The 18299-nt window shown below is 35.5% G+C and overlaps 2 protein-coding genes across 10 annotated transcripts; one reads left to right on the top strand and one right to left on the bottom strand.

Moving 5' to 3' along the window:
* Window positions 1-3955: 3955 nt before the first annotated feature.
* Window positions 3956-8368, bottom strand: DCTN3-p24 (Dynactin 3, p24 subunit). Of its 2 annotated transcripts, none has more exons than XM_022795658.2 (4): window positions 8216-8368; window positions 5452-5612; window positions 4814-4903; window positions 3956-4438 (listed from the first exon to the last, which is right to left on the bottom strand). In XM_022795658.2, the coding sequence occupies exons 2-4, from the start codon at window positions 5591-5593 to the stop codon at window positions 4212-4214; spliced, it is 459 nt and encodes a 152-aa protein (XP_022651393.1). In that variant the 5' UTR covers window positions 5594-5612; window positions 8216-8368; the 3' UTR covers window positions 3956-4211. The 2 variants fall into 2 exon arrangements, with proteins under 2 accessions (XP_022651393.1, XP_022651391.1); XM_022795656.2 differs by having other exon boundaries at window positions 4814-5014; window positions 8216-8364.
* Window positions 8369-8376: 8 nt separating this feature from the next.
* Window positions 8377-17874, top strand: LOC111246291 (ADP-ribosylhydrolase ARH3-like). 8 transcript variants are annotated; one of them, XM_086984840.1, is made up of 10 exons: window positions 8379-8486; window positions 9194-9331; window positions 10686-10793; window positions 12463-12586; window positions 13073-13232; window positions 13529-13721; window positions 13918-14105; window positions 14712-14877; window positions 16263-16353; window positions 17470-17874. In XM_086984840.1, the coding sequence occupies exons 2-10, from the start codon at window positions 9293-9295 to the stop codon at window positions 17577-17579; spliced, it is 1179 nt and encodes a 392-aa protein (XP_086840966.1). In that variant the 5' UTR covers window positions 8379-8486; window positions 9194-9292; the 3' UTR covers window positions 17580-17874. The 8 variants fall into 8 exon arrangements, with proteins under 8 accessions (XP_086840968.1, XP_086840966.1, XP_086840964.1 ...); XM_086984838.1 differs by having other exon boundaries at window positions 8398-8486; window positions 9191-9331; XM_086984837.1 differs by lacking the exon at window positions 8379-8486 and adding an exon at window positions 8585-8763.
* The last annotated feature ends 425 nt before the right edge of the window (window positions 17875-18299 follow it).

The raw sequence follows: 18299 nt of genomic DNA, 5'->3' as shown, positions 1-18299 counted from the left end.
AGACTATTGGCCAATTTTAGTAGGTGTGTTATGTATGGTGCGGCAATCCACTACCGTCTTTATCGATTCTTACAGTTTTACAGTCTTACGACTTACAGAGACAAATAGGGGCAATATGTACATTATAGAAATGACGAAATATAGATGGTAAATCCCATTATTGTATCTTAAGGGCAACCCCACGAACTTTGCCCATTCAAACTGTTTCCAGTCTTGCTCCTTAGGCTATCTGAGCAACAGGTATCGTCTTTGTATATTACTGTACGAATGGCGCATTGTACCAACTCGCATGCCGCTGCAATTAGCCATACCCGTCTTTTGTTGATAGGCTCAACCTTCGATCCTCTCTTATGCACTCGACACATCGTTCGGCTGTTCGAAACATGTATGGCGCTTGAACACTCTCGACAGGTTTCTTAAAAATTTGTGAGAGGTAAATACAGATTGAGATTTCGAACCCCTTTAAGTACGTTCAACGGAAGTCTGTCAAGCGTGGTATCTTTATTGGGCTAATAACGAATAGGTAGGTTTGAAGAAGGCACTGGGTGCTTTTGCACTTTTCACAACCGACCGTTCCTAGTGTTCCATTCGGGCTTCTTATAAAATTCAATACACCTTGCGCAACTATTGTTTTATAAATATAATTTTAAATCGCTTTTGGATCATTCCTTCGCGGAATGTTGCATTCTCTGATTAGTCGTCGTAATCATCAGTCTCGTAGCTTAATCAATTTCTTCTATAGGTACGTCATTTTTCAATATTTTTTTTAGATTTTTTATAAATTTCTTATAGATATAGGTGGGCGTTAATTTGCGACCATATTTTCCCTTTTTTCCCCATTTTGTTCCCTTGTGCGCTCACAGGTAAATTGTTAAACTTACGTTTTCGCATATACCGTTCATATCCTCGCAGTAGTTAAATAAAATGCTGTAATAATATACGGTCCAGACTAGATTTTACTGCAGCATAATTTTTGTTTACATAACTGAGCTTTTGGGGTGAGCTTTGCTCATCTAGAGGTCCTGAGACGAAGAATTTCGCTAAAGATTGATCCGAGCTGATCGTGCAACGATGACCTCTGTTTTACACTGGGGTGTCGTTGTATAGGACATATCGAGGAGAGATGACATGTTTGTGGCAGGCTGGAATACGTAACTAATGGTGCCAATTCATTATCGGCATAGAAGCTGACGAATCTCGTTCCCTTGGATCTCTTCGCACTTGCTTCAGGTACGCTTAGCATGTTGCACTGTATAGGCGACAAATCACCCTAAACACCAATAGTATTTGGACATGTTTTTATTATAGTATATGTTCCTAGCTATTTTATTCGTACCTTAGCTGAGCATGTAGGCAAGAAGTCGGCTAACACGAGCTGTATCAACGAGTAGTGTGATGCTACAAGCATTTAATTGGCCTTTTACCTCTATACAAAATGTGTTTAATAGTAAAACAAAGGTGGAGCGAAACCCGCATTTCTATCTATAACTACTAAAATTTTGTCTCTTTGTTCGTTAATTTGCCTAAGGTACTCGAATTGATTTCGTGACGTTCTTGAATTGTGCTGGTTTTTCTGATCCGCAAAATTTCATCTGCGCTTCAAATGTAGCCGACCAACTAAGTACTTTCTTTCAATGGAATTTGTTTTTCTTATATCATAAAACATAATGTTAAATTAGGCAAGTTAGGTCTTTTCTGCGAATTTCTCAATAACTGTTGAAAATTGAACCGTTGAAAGGCTAAAAGTTGTTTGTTTTCCAAGCTCTACAAAAAACTGCTAGGATTGCAGGGAAATTATTTTTTAACTTTGTGATTATATCATTTTTGGCCGAATAATTTATAATGAACTATACTAGTTTATTTCTTCAAGTGCGCCATTACTTTTTTTTGGGAAAAGGCAGTTACTTGTCCTACAGAGAGGTGTAATGCTAATGTGGTTAGTTTACGGATTCGTTAAAAAAATATCCCATAGTTGTCTCTAGATGAGTTTCAGGAGCTAAAATAGACCATATTTTAGTGGGATTGTCTTCAAAAAATATTTGCTTCTAGAAAATGTCAGCTAAATGTTTATGTAAAAATCTAAGTAGGAATGATTCTTGCCACCAGTCCATACATCTTGAGTTAAGTAAAGACGTAATACATGTTCTTATACCTAAAATTGGTATTCCTGCGTGAAAATGTTCAAAAATTTAAAAAAAAATGTTTTCCCTTGTGTTAAGAAAATGAAAACCTATCCCGAGAAATTTTTGAGCGGTTTTTTTTTTCTATTCCACTTTATTGATCTTAATATTTCACACTGGTCGATATATCTCAACAAGCTGTGCAAAAATGCAGTACATTTGTCTAAAGCTAGTACGGATACTTCGGCGTTAAAAAAGCCAACAACCGACTGAACTAGTTTTCTATAGTTTCTAATACTAACAATTTTTTAATACAAAGGTCTATCTAGTAGTTAAGCGTTACTTCCATATTTAAAGAATAATGAAAAAGCAGTCAGCTGTTACAATTTTATACTCAGAGCTGAATCGAGATTCAGTGTATGTTAGTATTTCAATACCATTTTTAAGTTGAAAATGCTGATCGAAGGATGAAAATATAACAGCTTGTGTTATGTGATGGTTTTTTTCAACGCCACCTAATAGATTTCGGTAAACTTGATGAAAATACAATGCATAGCTTTTTGTTTGAAATGAGTAGTGAAACTAGCAGTTTCCGTCGTTTCGGCTCACCTATGTAACAATAGAATGAAAATGACGCAAGCTTTATTCGAACGATATATGTGTATGAGTGAGCTTCTAATTAACTTCAGTCGTAACGCTGAAACGGCCAATATAGAGCTAGTTTCAGAAAAAAAAAATCTAAATGAATTTAAGAGCAAAATGTCAAGGAACATGTATGAATATCCATCGGCAAAAAAATAAAGAAATATTGAAAAATATTTAAGCTTTGGTAATGTCCCAGAAACGGATTTGATAACTATTTATTAACGACAAAATTAACAAGTAAAAGGATTAAGTTTTGGTGACGCTCTAGGAACATATTCATTTAACTAAAACATATAAAATGACTATGAAATGTTCATTATGTTTTCATTATGTTTAACATGCGTAACCGCTTAGTATAAAAATAAAAAAGAAAGATAAAAACTCTCAAGTTTGGGTGACGTTCCAGAAATGAGTTAATCTTCACTTCATATTGTATGCATAAATACTTCTTAAAAAATGTCATGAAAAAAATTAAAAAATCTAATTAACCAAAAGTCTGTATCTATTTCCTTATCGAATCCAATATGACCTTTTAAGGTAATCGGGTTGGGCTGTCTTTTTAATAACTAGAGTTTCATTCCGGAATGATCTGCGCGAAAGAAAAAGTTTGCATTTTTCCACAAAACTTAATGTTATTTGGTTGGGAGTACATTGACGACAGCATCCCCTTTCTGATGGATCTTGTTTAAAAACACTGCCGTACCACCGTTTACAAACATCAAGGCGACCATCAGTATCGTCTGCGTTGACATACCACTAGTGTGAAAACTCTGTTGCGTTAGCAAGTGTAAAAAACTATCCCTATGCTTTATAATGTGTAGTAAAATATAATATGTTATATATTAATGTCTAAACAAGCAAACTGGCGTAAATTGGAGCCCGCGAGTGGCACTCTTGTAGCCGGTTAAGTTCACAAAGGTGTCCGGTATTCATTCAAAGATCGCAATAAGATTTTGTTAACAAAACGTAGCATTTAAGCCTCGAAAGTCGCTTCATCTTACTGAATTTCGCTCCAGAATTTCTATTGTTCGAAACATGCTCTCATGGCACCTAATATACAATAGAATACTATTTTCTGACCGTATAATAGAGTTGAATCTCAGACCTTATCATTTTTGCACAAATGTTTTATTATCAAAGCCTTAAAATTATAGTAGATTTGCAAAATTCAAAATAAATGAGCCAGGATATCATTTTATATTCTATTTATTTAGGCAGTTTTTCCGTACTGAATTACAACACCCCAAGTACACTTATACGTAAGTTGTTATCAATAAATATAATTTTCTGCGCTGGTTTTCTCGTTCATGAGCACTGTGCACACTCTGAACAAAAAATATCAAAGCTCTGAGTTTGTTTTAGTTCACATACCACTAAGCCGTTTTGCTTAGCCGAAACATTGGAACAAACGCATTGTCAGTATAACAATAGGTATTGATAGAAATTCTATGATGTTGAATCATTTTGTTTAGCGTTTTTTCCTGCACAAATCAATTCTTCAGCAACTTTAAGTCGCTGATCCCAGAAAGCAAATTTTCGGTCAATATCAGCCATGATTCGATTGTACGTCTCAAACATTCCCATCACACGGCGAGTCAGATTTTCAACACGCTCAACCTCATTCGCCTGTGTTTCAGCTACAGCTGCTAATTTTGCTGAATGCATTGGAACCGCTGAATAAAAGCAAGATATGTGGTAGGCGAGCATGGAATGAAAAGTACATATGATCGTTAGTATTAGTATAATTATTGTAATGTAGTAACTTTCACCTATGTGATGGACCACTACTTTGTGCACTGGAGTGCATTATAATAGAATGTATTTTTTTACATTAGGGCTGATAGCATTACTTTCAAAGTCTTGCAGTGTACTGCAAATCTCTGTATCAAGATAACCGGTACAGTACCGGTTATCTTGATACAGTACCGGTACGATAACAATTCTTATATCTAAACAAGCCTTCTACTGTTAGGTTGAGGTTTTAACAATAACGTCTATTAAAAAAAATATTTTTTATCATAAAAATATTTATGAATTATCAAACTTACATTTGATGTGTGCGCTCTCGAGAACACTCCTCATTGAGTTAATCTTTTCGAGAATCTCGGCTGCTTCTTGTACTCGGTCTCCGTTGGCTTCTACAAGAGCAAACTTTGCTGAATTATCCAAACCAACACTTCGTTCGAGACAGGGATCCAGCAAAGTATCCAACGCATCTGTTCGTTTTAGAATTCCCAACGTGTCCTTATCTGTATAATAACAATATAAAGCTTTGACAGATATTTTTTAAACAAAAAGCTGCCTACTTTGATGTTTCACCTTTTCTTTTAAGTAATAAGTCGGCTAGAATCAGAATATTTTTCCTTAGACTAACAAATTTCATCTATAACGACTTAATTGCACGGGTGACTCATTTTGTGTATATATTATGCCTATAAGAACTTAGTCAATGATCCTAACTTACGACATTTTTCCATGTAATTGAACGACTCGCCCATTTAAATAAAAAATTATAAGATTTAATGAACAGTAACGGACGAATTATTAAGCAGCCATAAGGAATTAATGTAAGTGTATGCTTTTCTAGAATGTCTTTACCAAACGTACGTTATTGTGGATATTTAATACATCAAAATAATAGCAAAATGATTTGTCTGACGGAACTTTAGTATGATTTTCCGTATACCTTGAATTGCAGAAGTAAGCTTGTTATTGATGATGGCTAGCCTTTGAACGACGCTTTGGTCATGGTCTGGGAAATCACCTTTGACCTTCCGCTCTAGAGCAGAGACTCGCGCCTCCAGTCGTTCAAGAACGCCGGCATCCATTTCTCTTGTTCACGACACTCTGTAACCAAATTAAAACAAAACACGAGTACATAGGAGAGCACGTGAATCACTTTTGGCGCTGTGTTGTAGAAGGAAACAATATGAACTTGCGTTACATATTTGTATATATACAGTGGCCAGTTTAACTTTATATTTTACTGTGCACGAGGCGATTGCAGTGCCGTTTTTCTTACAATGAAGATACGTATTTTTAATTCTCGTGAAATAATTTTAGAACAATTCATTTTAGGGACAAAGTATAGTTGGTAAACACATCGAGGAAGATTTGGTGGTGCCAATTTTTGCTCAATCCTCCAGATTTTATTATTGCCCTCAGTTTGTCCGAAAAGAGCTTCTTTAGATTTCGATTCTAAATAAAACGCTGCTTTGATAGCTACTTTTCCGAATTATGATTTTTTTTCGAAGAATTTTTTCGCGACGAGTGTATTTGATAGCCCTTTCAATGTTCAACCAAACATTGAACCATTTGCGCTGGAGAAGATTACTTACAGCTCCTGTTTCCAACGTCTCATATATATATATATATATACGTTGTGCAAAAATACAGTTGTAAAAGTTTATGCATGTTGTTTCTGCGATGTCATGCGCCAAAAATTCGGTTCGATTAATGATTCATATGCCGTTCGCTTAGTGCTATTGATGTATTAATCAAATTGATTCTATTGTCAATAAAATAAATTATATTGGAGACATTTTGCTTAGAGCCACTTTATTCATCATTGCATTTTTTAAGACCAACATTAAAATTGTAATGGCTGATTGTTTTTTCATCATTCTTTAAACATGGATGTAACGCTTTACTAAAGAGGCTCAAATATTTATTTTGCTTTGTGGGGGTTGACAAATAACTTAGTTCAAGGAAACGACTAACTGTTAAGATAGCCCTAACTATTTGTAGCTTCTAAATCTTCTTCTTTTAATATCTTATTTAAACATCACAATTAGCTGCTAAATAAGTTCGCCCCCACACGAGTGCTAGTTCCTGCTGAGCGAAATCGCACGTTACTGCTAGGATCAGATTTAGGATTGTTAACCTCGTTTGATTCCTGACTGCTTGAGTGGTGACCTGTGTTTATAAAAACCTACTTTGAAGTTATAGTTCTTTCTCTCTTGAGCTATTAGAGCAATCGATTTTGCTGTAATTGAAACAAAAAATAATTATGAACTAAACTTCACTAGGTCAACCTAATAACTGCGAAGAAGTAGCTGTTGCTAATTGCTAATATGTACGCCAGTGTATTAGAAAGAACAACAATGTGATTTTGTGCATGGCCAGGTGCGTTTCTCTGTGAGGGGTCCCGTCGGTTCATTTCACAGCAAGTATGCTACTACCGCCTTGAAAAGGAAGCAGCAGTAACGGAAGTTCTTTTCTAGATATAAAATTTTCTGTTATGAAAATTCTTAATGATGATAGATTTTCCGATAAAATTGAACATGAGAGGTGTAATTTTAGCTTTATTCTTTTCTCGTATTGTTCAAACACTTTCAGGATTTTCCTATAATCTAGCTGAAATATTCACAGCGTAATACCAAGGGTACGTATAATCGCCCACAAAAATATTCAAGAATTCGAGATTAAGTTGATGAATATTTTCATATGTTTTATAACGTATGTTTTTCCGCATACAGTGATATACCGACTGCACTCGTAATAAACGTTTTACTGTGCAAAAGGTATTTCCCTTGAAATAACAAACAAAATTGATAAAAAGGCAATCGTGAAGAACAAAGTAAAGCGCAAAGTGTGTGGACTGAATAGAATTTTGGGCTACCCATCCACAAAAAAAAATGCAAAATGGCGTCTAAGTCTTGATAACAATATTGAGGTCAAATCAAGCATCACAGAAGAGGTATCGCATGTTCGTTGACAGATTACGTTTTTACACTCAATCTCTAGGCATAAACGTATTGAAAGAATCCAGTTGTGCTATTATGATAGCTGAGACAGCCTGCAATATTCACATTTAAAAAGTGTGAAAAAAATATCAAACAAGTGACAGATCATGCTGTGATACAACACAGACGTAGCCCTGTTCTACTTCACTTCTCCATTTAGTGAGAGCATAATGCTAAATAAATTGGCTGTCCATAAGTACCACATACATTTAGATATTTTTGGGAATCAAAAATATGGGTCAGCAAACAATGGAACTCTTGTAATCTTTAAGCTGTTGATGAGCGTTAGGCAAACACATTATTCGATTAATCTAAAAACACGTATCAATCTGAAAACCCAAGTCTGAAAACAACGAGTGAAAATCGATATATAGGCTGATTTATTTCTTTATGTAGGAGCCTTATTTATCCGGGTAATAGAAACGCACCGGGCAGAGCTATAATAGAAGATTAGGTAATTTGAATATACAAAAAGCTGAGTTTAATCTCTGACATAGATAGTCACCCACGTTCAACCATGGTTAACATGTTTCCACTCGAGTAGTTCTAACGGGTGCACTTGGTTTACTTTGAAGAAATTCTTGCCCTTTTAACAAAGTGACACCTTTGTTAATGCACTGTTGAATAGATTCAATTAAAATTGGCATCGGTACGCAAATAGATCAGCCGTTTGGAAACCAGACACGAATTAACTAAAGTACTTACACTAAATAAAATGTTCCTAAAATATGTGAGCATCGCCATTCAACTGCTGAATCCACCATAACAAACAGTGGATAGATTCGAGGGACTGTGGGAAATAACAAATTCCTGGGTGAGAGTTGCACCTCACCCGCAGACTATTTTACGAAAATATCAAAACAGAAGCCCGCATTATAAAGGGAACTAGGGAGAAAGCGTCTGCTAAGCTCCGTCTGTTTGTGTTATGGAGAACCGTCGGTGAACTTTGTTCAACAATATCTGACGTCCAAGTGAGGTAAATTTATACTCGATTTTGCATGCAGTATCTTCTTAGCAGTAAAAACTTATTGGTAAATACACGCTGGTGTATGTAGATTTCATGCTATATGTCATTAGTTCGACGACCACTGTTCTAACAATCGGTGTTCACTGTTTACGAGAGGTAGCAGCTGACATTAAATAATGCGCGAAATGGAATTCTACTACGATAACAACCGCTGGTTTGTGATGTACCACTGGCCAGTAGTTGTCACCGAAAGGAAAGCGCTATGACGCTATTACTGCTCTCAAAGGTCTTTTTAGAAACGTTAAGAGGACATGGGAATCACTTTGGTTGCTATGATTTATTTGTTTATGTGGACGCCTAGTTTTGCAAATGTATTTGGTGCGGCTAGACGCCTCATAAATTGGATATAATTATATGCCATTTGGCAACAAGAAATCAAGCTGATATTCTACTTGTTGTTAAGCATTTCGTTTCCATCGAGTTCTTTTTGAGTTAAACGATACGTCTCATACATCGTCGCTCTAGTGACTCATCAGGGATATTGTTATACATAAAGAAAATACACCATATAATTATATATAAAACATTTTTAGATTAATAACATTTGTGCGTTAGCGACGGGCTAGATGATGCGTTGATGACTATCATGAAGATTATTATACTTAAAGTGTATAATTTGATGAATAATTTAATATTCTTGAAATTTATTTCAGTAGCATAAGCAGTACGTGTAATCGAATCTCAATAAGTTGTCCGTTGAACTTGCACGAATCGTAACTTCTTTTGAGGTGGAGGATCGCGGTCAATAACGCCTGATGCAAATGCATCACCGGCGTATGACGGCTGCGCCTAGTGTAAGATTTGCAAATTTACGAGGCCTAGGTCCCTCCCCCCTTTAATTAACGTTACCATAACCATTTAAATAACGTTAAGCATTATGTTAACAAACTATTATCACCTCCTTTTCAAAATTATACTGCAAAATAAGTACTACATGACATATTCTGTGTCATGATTTTCTACTAACAACCTTGGCTGAAGTTTAATCACAAATAGGGTTCGAATGGCTTTCGTAGTTTAAGCAGTTTGACCCTGTTTAAAATTTACGATCAGCCTGGCTAGAGTCAAATTTTTAACTATACGTCAAAGCAGTTAACCAGGTTACAACGACTCTAGATATTCAGACTATGGATATAACTTGTGTAATTATACACCCACTCATGTAATTGGCATAAGTTTTGTCATCGCAATGTATTTTGGATATTATGGTTACCTATCACCATTCTTTTTATAGGGAGTTATTGAAAGTTATAGATAACTTTCAACAAATAGATTTGTTGTAGCCATTGATAACACTATAATTTAAAAACTTAATACTAAATTTAACAATGACGTATAGCCCATAATCAACACTATGTTGCTTTTGTATCATTTACAAAACTAGTAGTTCACATGTGCGTATGTATATATGTATGTATGGATGTAAATGTAAATTATTAATATATAGGGTTTCTGTACTAAACGGTTCAAATCCTCAACGGTTACAACCAAGAAAACCAACTTTTATTATAATATTATAATTAACATTGTAAGTATATATCTTAAATATTACAATTACTAAATATTAAGGTAGTTGATGAGTGAAAAAGCTAGGCAGTCTATTGCTCAGGCCGTAGCAATGACCTACACTACACGACAAATGCGATTAGATTAAGAAATAAACGAAGCTACGAATGAACTTAAACTGCATATTTATGCTTTGGAAAATTTCGCCTTTGTAGTTGCTCTACCAGTTGTACTGAGTGTAACTGCACGTAAAGCTTTGAAATATACTTACATTTGCTGTTTCTTTCTCTCTTTTAAGGCGCCTACATTGACAATCTTTAGGGACATGTTATCACATTGCCGAAAGCGTACAGAGAATCTGGAAGATATTTATAACTTGCGTTTTACAAAAAATTACATATGCTTTTTTGCACGCAGTACTGTGGGCTTCTTCGTTTGTCTGAGTGTGACATTTTTATTACTGAAACAAAATAGTGACGCAAAAAAGAGAAGACGGTTACTGTGATCATCCTTGCTTTCGTAAACGCGGAGTAGTATCATGATATTTCACATTGTAAGGCGGCAAACTCACACGACATAGCAGAACCAAAGAAGAATTATACATCAGATATCCATAACGCTATGTTTCTTTTTTATTCGTAGTTGTTTTCTGTCGGTGGACGTTTCATAAGCTTTACCACCGTTCGTGGTATAGCTAAGCGCCAAGTAGCGATGTCGTCATCAGAGCCGATGTCATTGGACCGTTTTAAGGTATGTTTCACTTTATTGTAAGTAAAAAAAATATATCCCTTCAATAACTCATAGTTCTCTAACAAGTCCTACAGTTATTAAAATCAAAACGTTTTATAATGTTTATCAAGGCACGAAACAACTTTATTAATTTGCTTTGTTCTACGAAGTTATAATAATAATGCAATGGGAATATTACTATACCTGTCTAAATTGGAAATTTTGCGTTTGTTATAACACTATTTAGATAAAAACAAGTATTTAAAAGCTTTTCAATATGCTAGAAATGTCATGTCGTACGGACATGCACGTCCAATATAACCCGTGTGTCAAGGAATATTGGCAGGCGTATACCCATTAAGTGTCGTTGAAGTATGCTGTATACAAAAAGAAATTCCCAAGAAATCAAACATTTGAGCTAATAGCAGGCCAAAAATCTCAAAAATGCAAAGACTTAAAACGGCCAAAAATTTAAAAGGCTTAAAAAAGCGCAAAAATCTTCAACAGACTAATCATAGTCGCAATTGACAGTTGCTGTTCTTTTTCCTAAAATATTCGTTATTTTCTGCATCAAAAACTTAAATGCACCAAATCGTCTTTGAACTACTTTGATAAATTTTCGAGCCCTTTAAACCTAAACCTTATTGAGGGTCCTCCGGTTTGTTCAATTTTTTTTAGAAGCCGCATGAGAATTGGCAATTACGTAGACTGCCAATTTTGGATGAAAAATATATTTTTTTAAATCTTGATGTAGACCAGGAGGATTGAATGGCTGATTTTCGCTCAATTCCGAAAACTACGCACTGTTTTTTTACCGTGATGAGTTTGCTGTTTTATTCTGAAAGGAACTGGTCCTTATTTAGTACCAGAAGAAGCGGATAAATGCATGCCCGTTACGACAAATAGCTTGCTAGAATTTTCGTCAGTTTCAACGCACTACGCTCCATATAGGAAAAAGCGAGTATAAAAAAGAGATTACATTTCATCAGTTTCCTCTACCATTTTAGTATACGCGTACGAATATTATTAGAGCTTCTTTGCATATATTTTCATACTATTCCTACCGTTTTGCTGTGCCCCCTATTACTAAGATCTTAACGCTCCCATGTTTCGGCTATAGTAAAATAAAGAGCTTGTCTTATTAATCCTTTCTGTTTGGCGTAATAGCATTTTACATAAGATACTAGCACCAGGCATACATATTTGATGAAGAACTCTACAGATGGCTAATCGATCATTTCAAGGAAAGTCAACGTCTTGCCTTTGGCCCTTCTTTCCGCTGATATCGAGTTATACCAAGTAACGATAGCTTTTAGCTATTAGAATCGATAGTGACGATTAGCGCAATATCTTATGTAAGATAAAGCATACTTATTTTACCCTTACTTGTTCCTGTATTAGCTTATCACCGTAGCTATATTACATTATAGTAGTTTTTCCACTTATTCTTCTTGTTCAGATTTATAATTACAAATATCGTACATGTATAATGGATTTGTAAAGTCCCTTGTCCCCATGCGTCGGAGAATAGGTAAAAATTTATAGTAATTGTGAAAGGAATATTAAAAAAATACCGCAATATATGGCCGAAAAGCATTCGCTAAGTGTTGTTTAGCTTTCTTTGGTATGCTCCTCTGAATTATATGCGCAGAGGTAACAGATCTAAAGGTCGATTTCATTTTGTAAAAAGGGCTGTCTTGTCGGAGGCGTAATGGGAGACTGTTTGGGATCACCTTTTGAAGGAGATGCAAGAGTAACCAAATCGGTGCTGGTGCAGTATTTCAAGAATATGAATGACGCCCACACGAACAAAAGTAAGTTGCTTTACGATATTTGTGGGAAGTTAGGAAGGGGATGTGGGTAGCTAGAATTGACGAACAAAAAATGCGCGCGTTTCCGTTTCATTTGCAGGTTGCAAAAGGGGGGAAGGGCTGCTTAAAAATGTCATCGCATTACTATTCTAGCAGATTTCGCCCTTGTCTGCTCCTAAAATAATACTACGAGTAAGTGCACCGAAGTTAAACAGATTCTTTAATATTCGTAAAAAATGGAAAATAGCTGATCACCTTTTCCTGTCCATGGAGTATACATGTAAATTAATTATGCTTGCTATAATTGCAAGCCTATTATTTCTGACAATACTCTTAGTCAGCTTTCCACGAATCATGAACTCACCATTACATACCTGTGCTGTTTGCTAACGTCTACATTTTTCTATTGTTTTGTGTTGATACATTTAGTATCCTTCAAGTGCCATGGAATAGGCAGACTTAAAATGATGCATATCATTTATATTACAGTTTATTGGGTCATTTATCTTCCAGATCTACCTTACAAACGATATACAGATGATACTGCAATGACCTTTGCTCTGTGCAGGTCGTTGTTGGAGAAGAACGCATTGGATTTGCCTAACCTTGCCAAACATTTTGCACAGGAGTTCATCAAAGATCATCGCAGGTAGCAGTACTTCTTTCTGCGAAGCTTTTTCAATATTGCGATTAGAATCTGCTCAAAATTATTTGCGCCATGGTGACGCAAACCCTGGCCACATTTTAGATTAGGTTGACTAGATATAGATGTGCTGCACTGCGCAAGCGCAGAAAAATAATTGATTAATCAAAAGACTCGAACGTCGTTTTATACTGGACAACCCGTTTGTTCAGTTTCATATAACCCACTGGTGACATAGATGAAATCTGTTCGTCTAGAGGATCGTTTAGTTTAGAATCGGGGGATTTCATGCGTATTCACAGAGGTTACGGACAAGCAGCAGGGTATCTTTTGTCGCATCTTAATAAGTACGAGCTGTGGAAGTCGTCGTTGGACGAGGACGTCGTGGGACCCGCGAAAGCTCAGTTTGATGGACAAGGATCATATGGTAATGGAGCCTCCATGCGCGTAGCGCCAACTGCCCTGTTTCATGCGACCGATGACACCGAAACATTGGTAAGCAAAATGGCTGCAGTGTTTTATTAATAATGATTATGAATCGTCTAAAGCATACATATACTTCGGTCTTTTTTAATTTTATGAAACTTTATTACCACACGATAATTTAAAATTTATAAGTGCGCAAGGTTCACTCATATAAGCTTAAAGAAGTTCAGGCACTTACTAACGGTGGGCGTTTCGCCTTGAGCAGGTAAAATCAGCTTATCGTCAATCTTTAATAACTCACAGCAATGGACTGGGTATCCTGGGTGCTATAGTGCAAGCAGCAGCGGTACGTCTAGCATTGCAAGCGGAGGATCAAATCGACACCCAAAACTTTGTAACAGAACTCAAAAAAATAGTGACCGGAGTGGAAGGTATTCAATATGATTATAAAATGTAAGTGAATAAAGGTACCGCATTTTACTACCATATTTCAAAATTTCGTCTTTAGTTGTCTTGAAAGGCACTTATCTGTTATCGGTAGCCATGGCATATCATAATACATGTATAGTATATACTTTATTCAAGGAATGCGGATCAGTACCAGCTCTGAGCCACTCAAAACAAAAGAAAACAAAAAAAAAGTTTGTGAATTGGTCGTCTAACAACATTTTAGGTTGTCTAGATATAGATATGCTGCACTGCGCAAGCGCAGAAAAATAACTGGTTAATCAAAAGACTTGAACGTCGTTTTATACTGAAAAACCCGTTTGTTCAGTTTCATACTACGCCTCGTTGCAGTTCAGCTGACCAGATCGGAGTACTAACATGTGAATTTTTTAGACTCATTACTTGTCAATGAACCAACTACGATGTCTATAAGCAAATAATACGAGTTGTTGGCGAGGTAGTCGTTTCGTCCAATTTCTCTTGTAATGTTCTGAACTAGTCTTTTTAGATGAAGCACAATGCCAGTTACACTGCACATTTTAGTTGTTTCATATGTTCATGTATAAAAGTTTGTCACATAGATATAAAAACATAGATTTTTTTGTATTACAGTATATTTGTAAATAAACTTAACTGCATTTCAACATATCTCACCAAAACATCAATCGACGAAGAGGCATTTCTTGAAGACTTGGGCAATGACATCACAGCTCATGGATCTGTGCCTACTGCAATTTACGCCTTTCTTAAAGCTCTTCAACCGTTGTCCGAGTTTGAGGTGGGTAGTATACTAGCGGTATTTATAGATCAAAAAAACTGCGCAACACTACTGTGGCTGCAAAGTAAGAAACCTAAAAGAGCTAACTTAATTAAGATTGGACATAAACGTTTATTTCATCCATAGGGAAGTTCGCAGACATAAATTCTAATCCTACTTTTCAACCTGTGTCCTTCTGTCTTAAATTTTACCTATTTATACATGTTTAGACGCGTTCCAAGGTAAGGCAAACCAATTAAGTTAGGTGAATACTAAACACAAAAGTGACTTTTGTGTCTGTTTTGTTTTTATATCGCTCAATCTTTTGTTTTTGACAGTCTCAGTCAAGGTCCAAATCACTGTCATCTTAACCAGTTTCAGCCTAAATGAGCATAACTATTTCATTGAACATGGGAAAGTGAAGACTGTAAATTGTCCCCTTTTACTTACCTTCGGTTATACAGATTATCAGTAGCACGCCTACATTTCGCTTCTATGATAAATATTTCAGTTATTGTTTCCTTAGGCGATGCATGACTTTTCAAAAGCTTTTTCCTGAGATATCATAACTTAACAGCTTCTTAGTTTCCAACAAGTAACTTAACAAATAATTGAAGTACTAATTTTTCATGAGTATATTAATTACAAATACCCATAAGGAGGCGTCTCTGACTTAGAGAAACCAATTTAGTTATTTTTTATGCGTTGGTGGCTTCTCCAGCACTACAAGAGTGATGGGTGTAGCTTTGCAAATAAATGTCTAGATATATATCTTTTGAAGTTCCGTTAAGTCGAAAATAGATTCAGTATTGAAGTTATGCTTTTGAAGGAATTATTAATAAGTTCGATAATCGATTTAAATCAGCCAAAATTTTTGGCGAATTATCACGAATTTTTGGTTCGAATCACGTACCTATGCTAGTACCATACAATAAATGAGAAGTCTACATAATAGTTGATTGTCCTTCACTTGTTTGTTATATGCATACATCTACCGTTTTCAAGTTATTTCACTACTCTGGCTCTATTAGTAAAATTAGGTATCTATAAAGGAAACCGGTAAATTTGTGTGTTAGTCTTAGCAACATGTCTTTATTGGAGCAAAAAAGCGTGGACTTAAAACAGAATGAGTTGATAATAAATATTTGACTACCCAATGAATTAAACATAATTCCTCTCAAATTTGGTCTGCAAAAACGCAAAATATCTCGAAAGGAGTCACATTAGAAACACCATCTTGAAAAATCCGATTTTTCAATTTTTTCATTTTTGGAGAAAACTGATTAGTATTTTATATAGGTTGTTTTTAAATCCTAGTATAAATCATATAGTGAGGTTCGGAAGGTTCACTTATTGCTCATGGACTTGATAATTTGATGTTTCGATTATTATTTTTAACTTTATAGACATCCAGTGGTGTTATTCGCTCAATATTCGCAGCTATTCGGATCGGTGGAGATACTGACACAATAGCGTCAATGGCGGGCTCCATTGCCGGTAAGCGGTATTCTGTCCTTACGAGGTAGTGAATATGGATGCTTTGTTACTAAAATAATTCTTGCTATGGGTCAGAAGTTGATTAATTCTCTACGTGCAAAATGAATTCTATTTTCATGCAGATATAATATTCCTTTTAATATTGCTATTATTATGGACTCGAATTAAAATAATTATGACTTATTTGAATTTGATAGATGTAGGCTATGAAAAGACTATGTACACATCTTGAGAATACGTGAGGATTTTAGCACATCAAATGGTGGTGGAAATATTGAAAAATGCTGTCTGTCACTCACTAAAAAAGAGAACCATCTGCAATAGATAATTTGATTTAGCTGATCAGTTGTTGTGTTTAGCTGAGGTTCCCTGTAGTACCACGCTATACTGGTTTATGCCTTGATACCAAAACTGAAAAACAACGGTGACTAAAAACCTACATGTGGGTTTATCCGAAAGAATTGGCATTTTCAACTTAATTGCTCGAAATTAATGAACGTAATTGCTCGTAGGTATAAGAACTTTTTGAGTTTTTGAAGGATATCTCAAAGTAATTCACAGATTAGATAGTAGTGCTAACTTTTCGAGTTGTGGCCCTGTGCTCTTCCAATGCAACCAATAGCAGAATTTTGCTTGTAAATTTACATAATTTTGGTGCCAGTGTTTGGATCTGACAAAAACCTAAAAGCTTTAAGTGAATCGACCTTGCATATAACGTGTTCGTTTGTAAAAAATCAAGGCACTAAATTTTAAGTTGATTTTGACAATATTTTACAAACGAGTATTTTAAGAATTAGAAACTTGCAGCACTAATTATGCTACCCCTCCACATTGAGAATGCTGCCTCTCGATGAAAAAGTGATCTACTCAGTGGAGTTGCTAACAAGCTCCTTGTGGATCTTTTAAATGAAAAAAAAAAGACAAGAACAGGATCTGTATTTTACTTTAATTCGGGATGTTGAACTACTCCAAGGCAACATGCGTTCGACGTGCTGAAGTTCCATATCTCAAATAGATTTCCCATCAAGTAGAAGTCTCCCAAAGCGGTTTTGTGGTCGCACCTGGGATTGTGTGTCGAGCAGTGCATTATTAACCTGCTTCTGTTTTGTTCTAAAGGAGCTTACTACGGCCAGAAAGATATTACTGCAGAATTGTCTAGACACTGTGAGGGCATAACGACAGCAGAAGAATTCGCCATCAAGATGCACGCGAGGATCTCTCCGTGATGGTAGATACAAATAATTAATTTTACCAAAAAAAACATTCACCAATTAAATTATTTTGAACCTATTGCCTTTGGACGCAGATGCTATTCAGAAATATAATTGTAACCTGATCTATGAAATTAACAGAACACTATCTAACATGTTTAATATTATGACGAGCCACATCGCTAAAAACCCGGTGACAGGAAGACCTTTATATATGCTCATTATAAGAAATGCCGTATGTGTGTATAATACGTGCTGAATTATACAACTAAAACCACCAATAAATATAAGGATTTTTAATAACGAAGAACATCTCTTACTTTGTTGCTTATATAGTACTTAAATGTTTCAAACTTCTCTATTAACTGTGGCATGCGCCTACTTTTATCATTTTACGGGCCTGCAAGCACTGTTTATTCGATGATAATATTCTTGTAAGGGTTAAAATATTTAAGCATTACTACCCCTAATATGCGCCATGTTGCAAATTTTTCCACAAAAATTACGAATTACTAGTAAGAGATAGGATGAGATGAAAGTTATGCTAAATATTCAAAGCGAAATATAGGATGTTCCTGTACACACGTGTTATTATGATGCGAGTGCGGTGTTCACAGTTAAGAAGAATCGCGTAAGAATGCTTGAAGTGTGACTTGACTCATCGTCTGTTCTGGTCCAGCACGTTTCTTCTAAAATGCCTGATTATATATTCATACAGTTTCTATTTTCGTGAGT

Source organism: Varroa destructor, unplaced genomic scaffold, assembly GCF_002443255.2.
Source record: "Varroa destructor unplaced genomic scaffold, Vdes_3.0 BEIS01000003.1, whole genome shotgun sequence".
NCBI classification, from domain to species: Eukaryota; Metazoa; Arthropoda; class Arachnida; order Mesostigmata; family Varroidae; genus Varroa; species Varroa destructor.
Note: the sequence above shows the minus strand (reverse complement) of the source record. Positions and strands in the feature narration are given on the sequence as shown.

Coding starts and splice junctions, on each gene's coding strand:
- LOC111246291 (XM_086984840.1), top strand. CDS start 9,293: ATGCAAATGCATCACCGGCGTATGACGGCTGCGCCTAGT. Junction 9,332..10,685: donor GTATGACGGCTGCGCCTAGT/GTAAGATTTGCA, acceptor TTTTATTCGTAG/TTGTTTTCTGTCGGTGGACG. Junction 14,878..16,262: donor AACCGTTGTCCGAGTTTGAG/GTGGGTAGTATA, acceptor TTAACTTTATAG/ACATCCAGTGGTGTTATTCG.
- DCTN3-p24 (XM_022795656.2), bottom strand. CDS start 5,593: ATGGATGCCGGCGTTCTTGAACGACTGGAGGCGCGAGTCTCTGCTCTA. Junction 5,015..5,451: donor GCTTACTTCTGCAATTCAAG/GTATACGGAAAA, acceptor GTTATTATACAG/ATAAGGACACGTTGGGAATT. Junction 4,439..4,813: donor CGAGAGCGCACACATCAAAT/GTAAGTTTGATA, acceptor GCTTTTATTCAG/CGGTTCCAATGCATTCAGCA.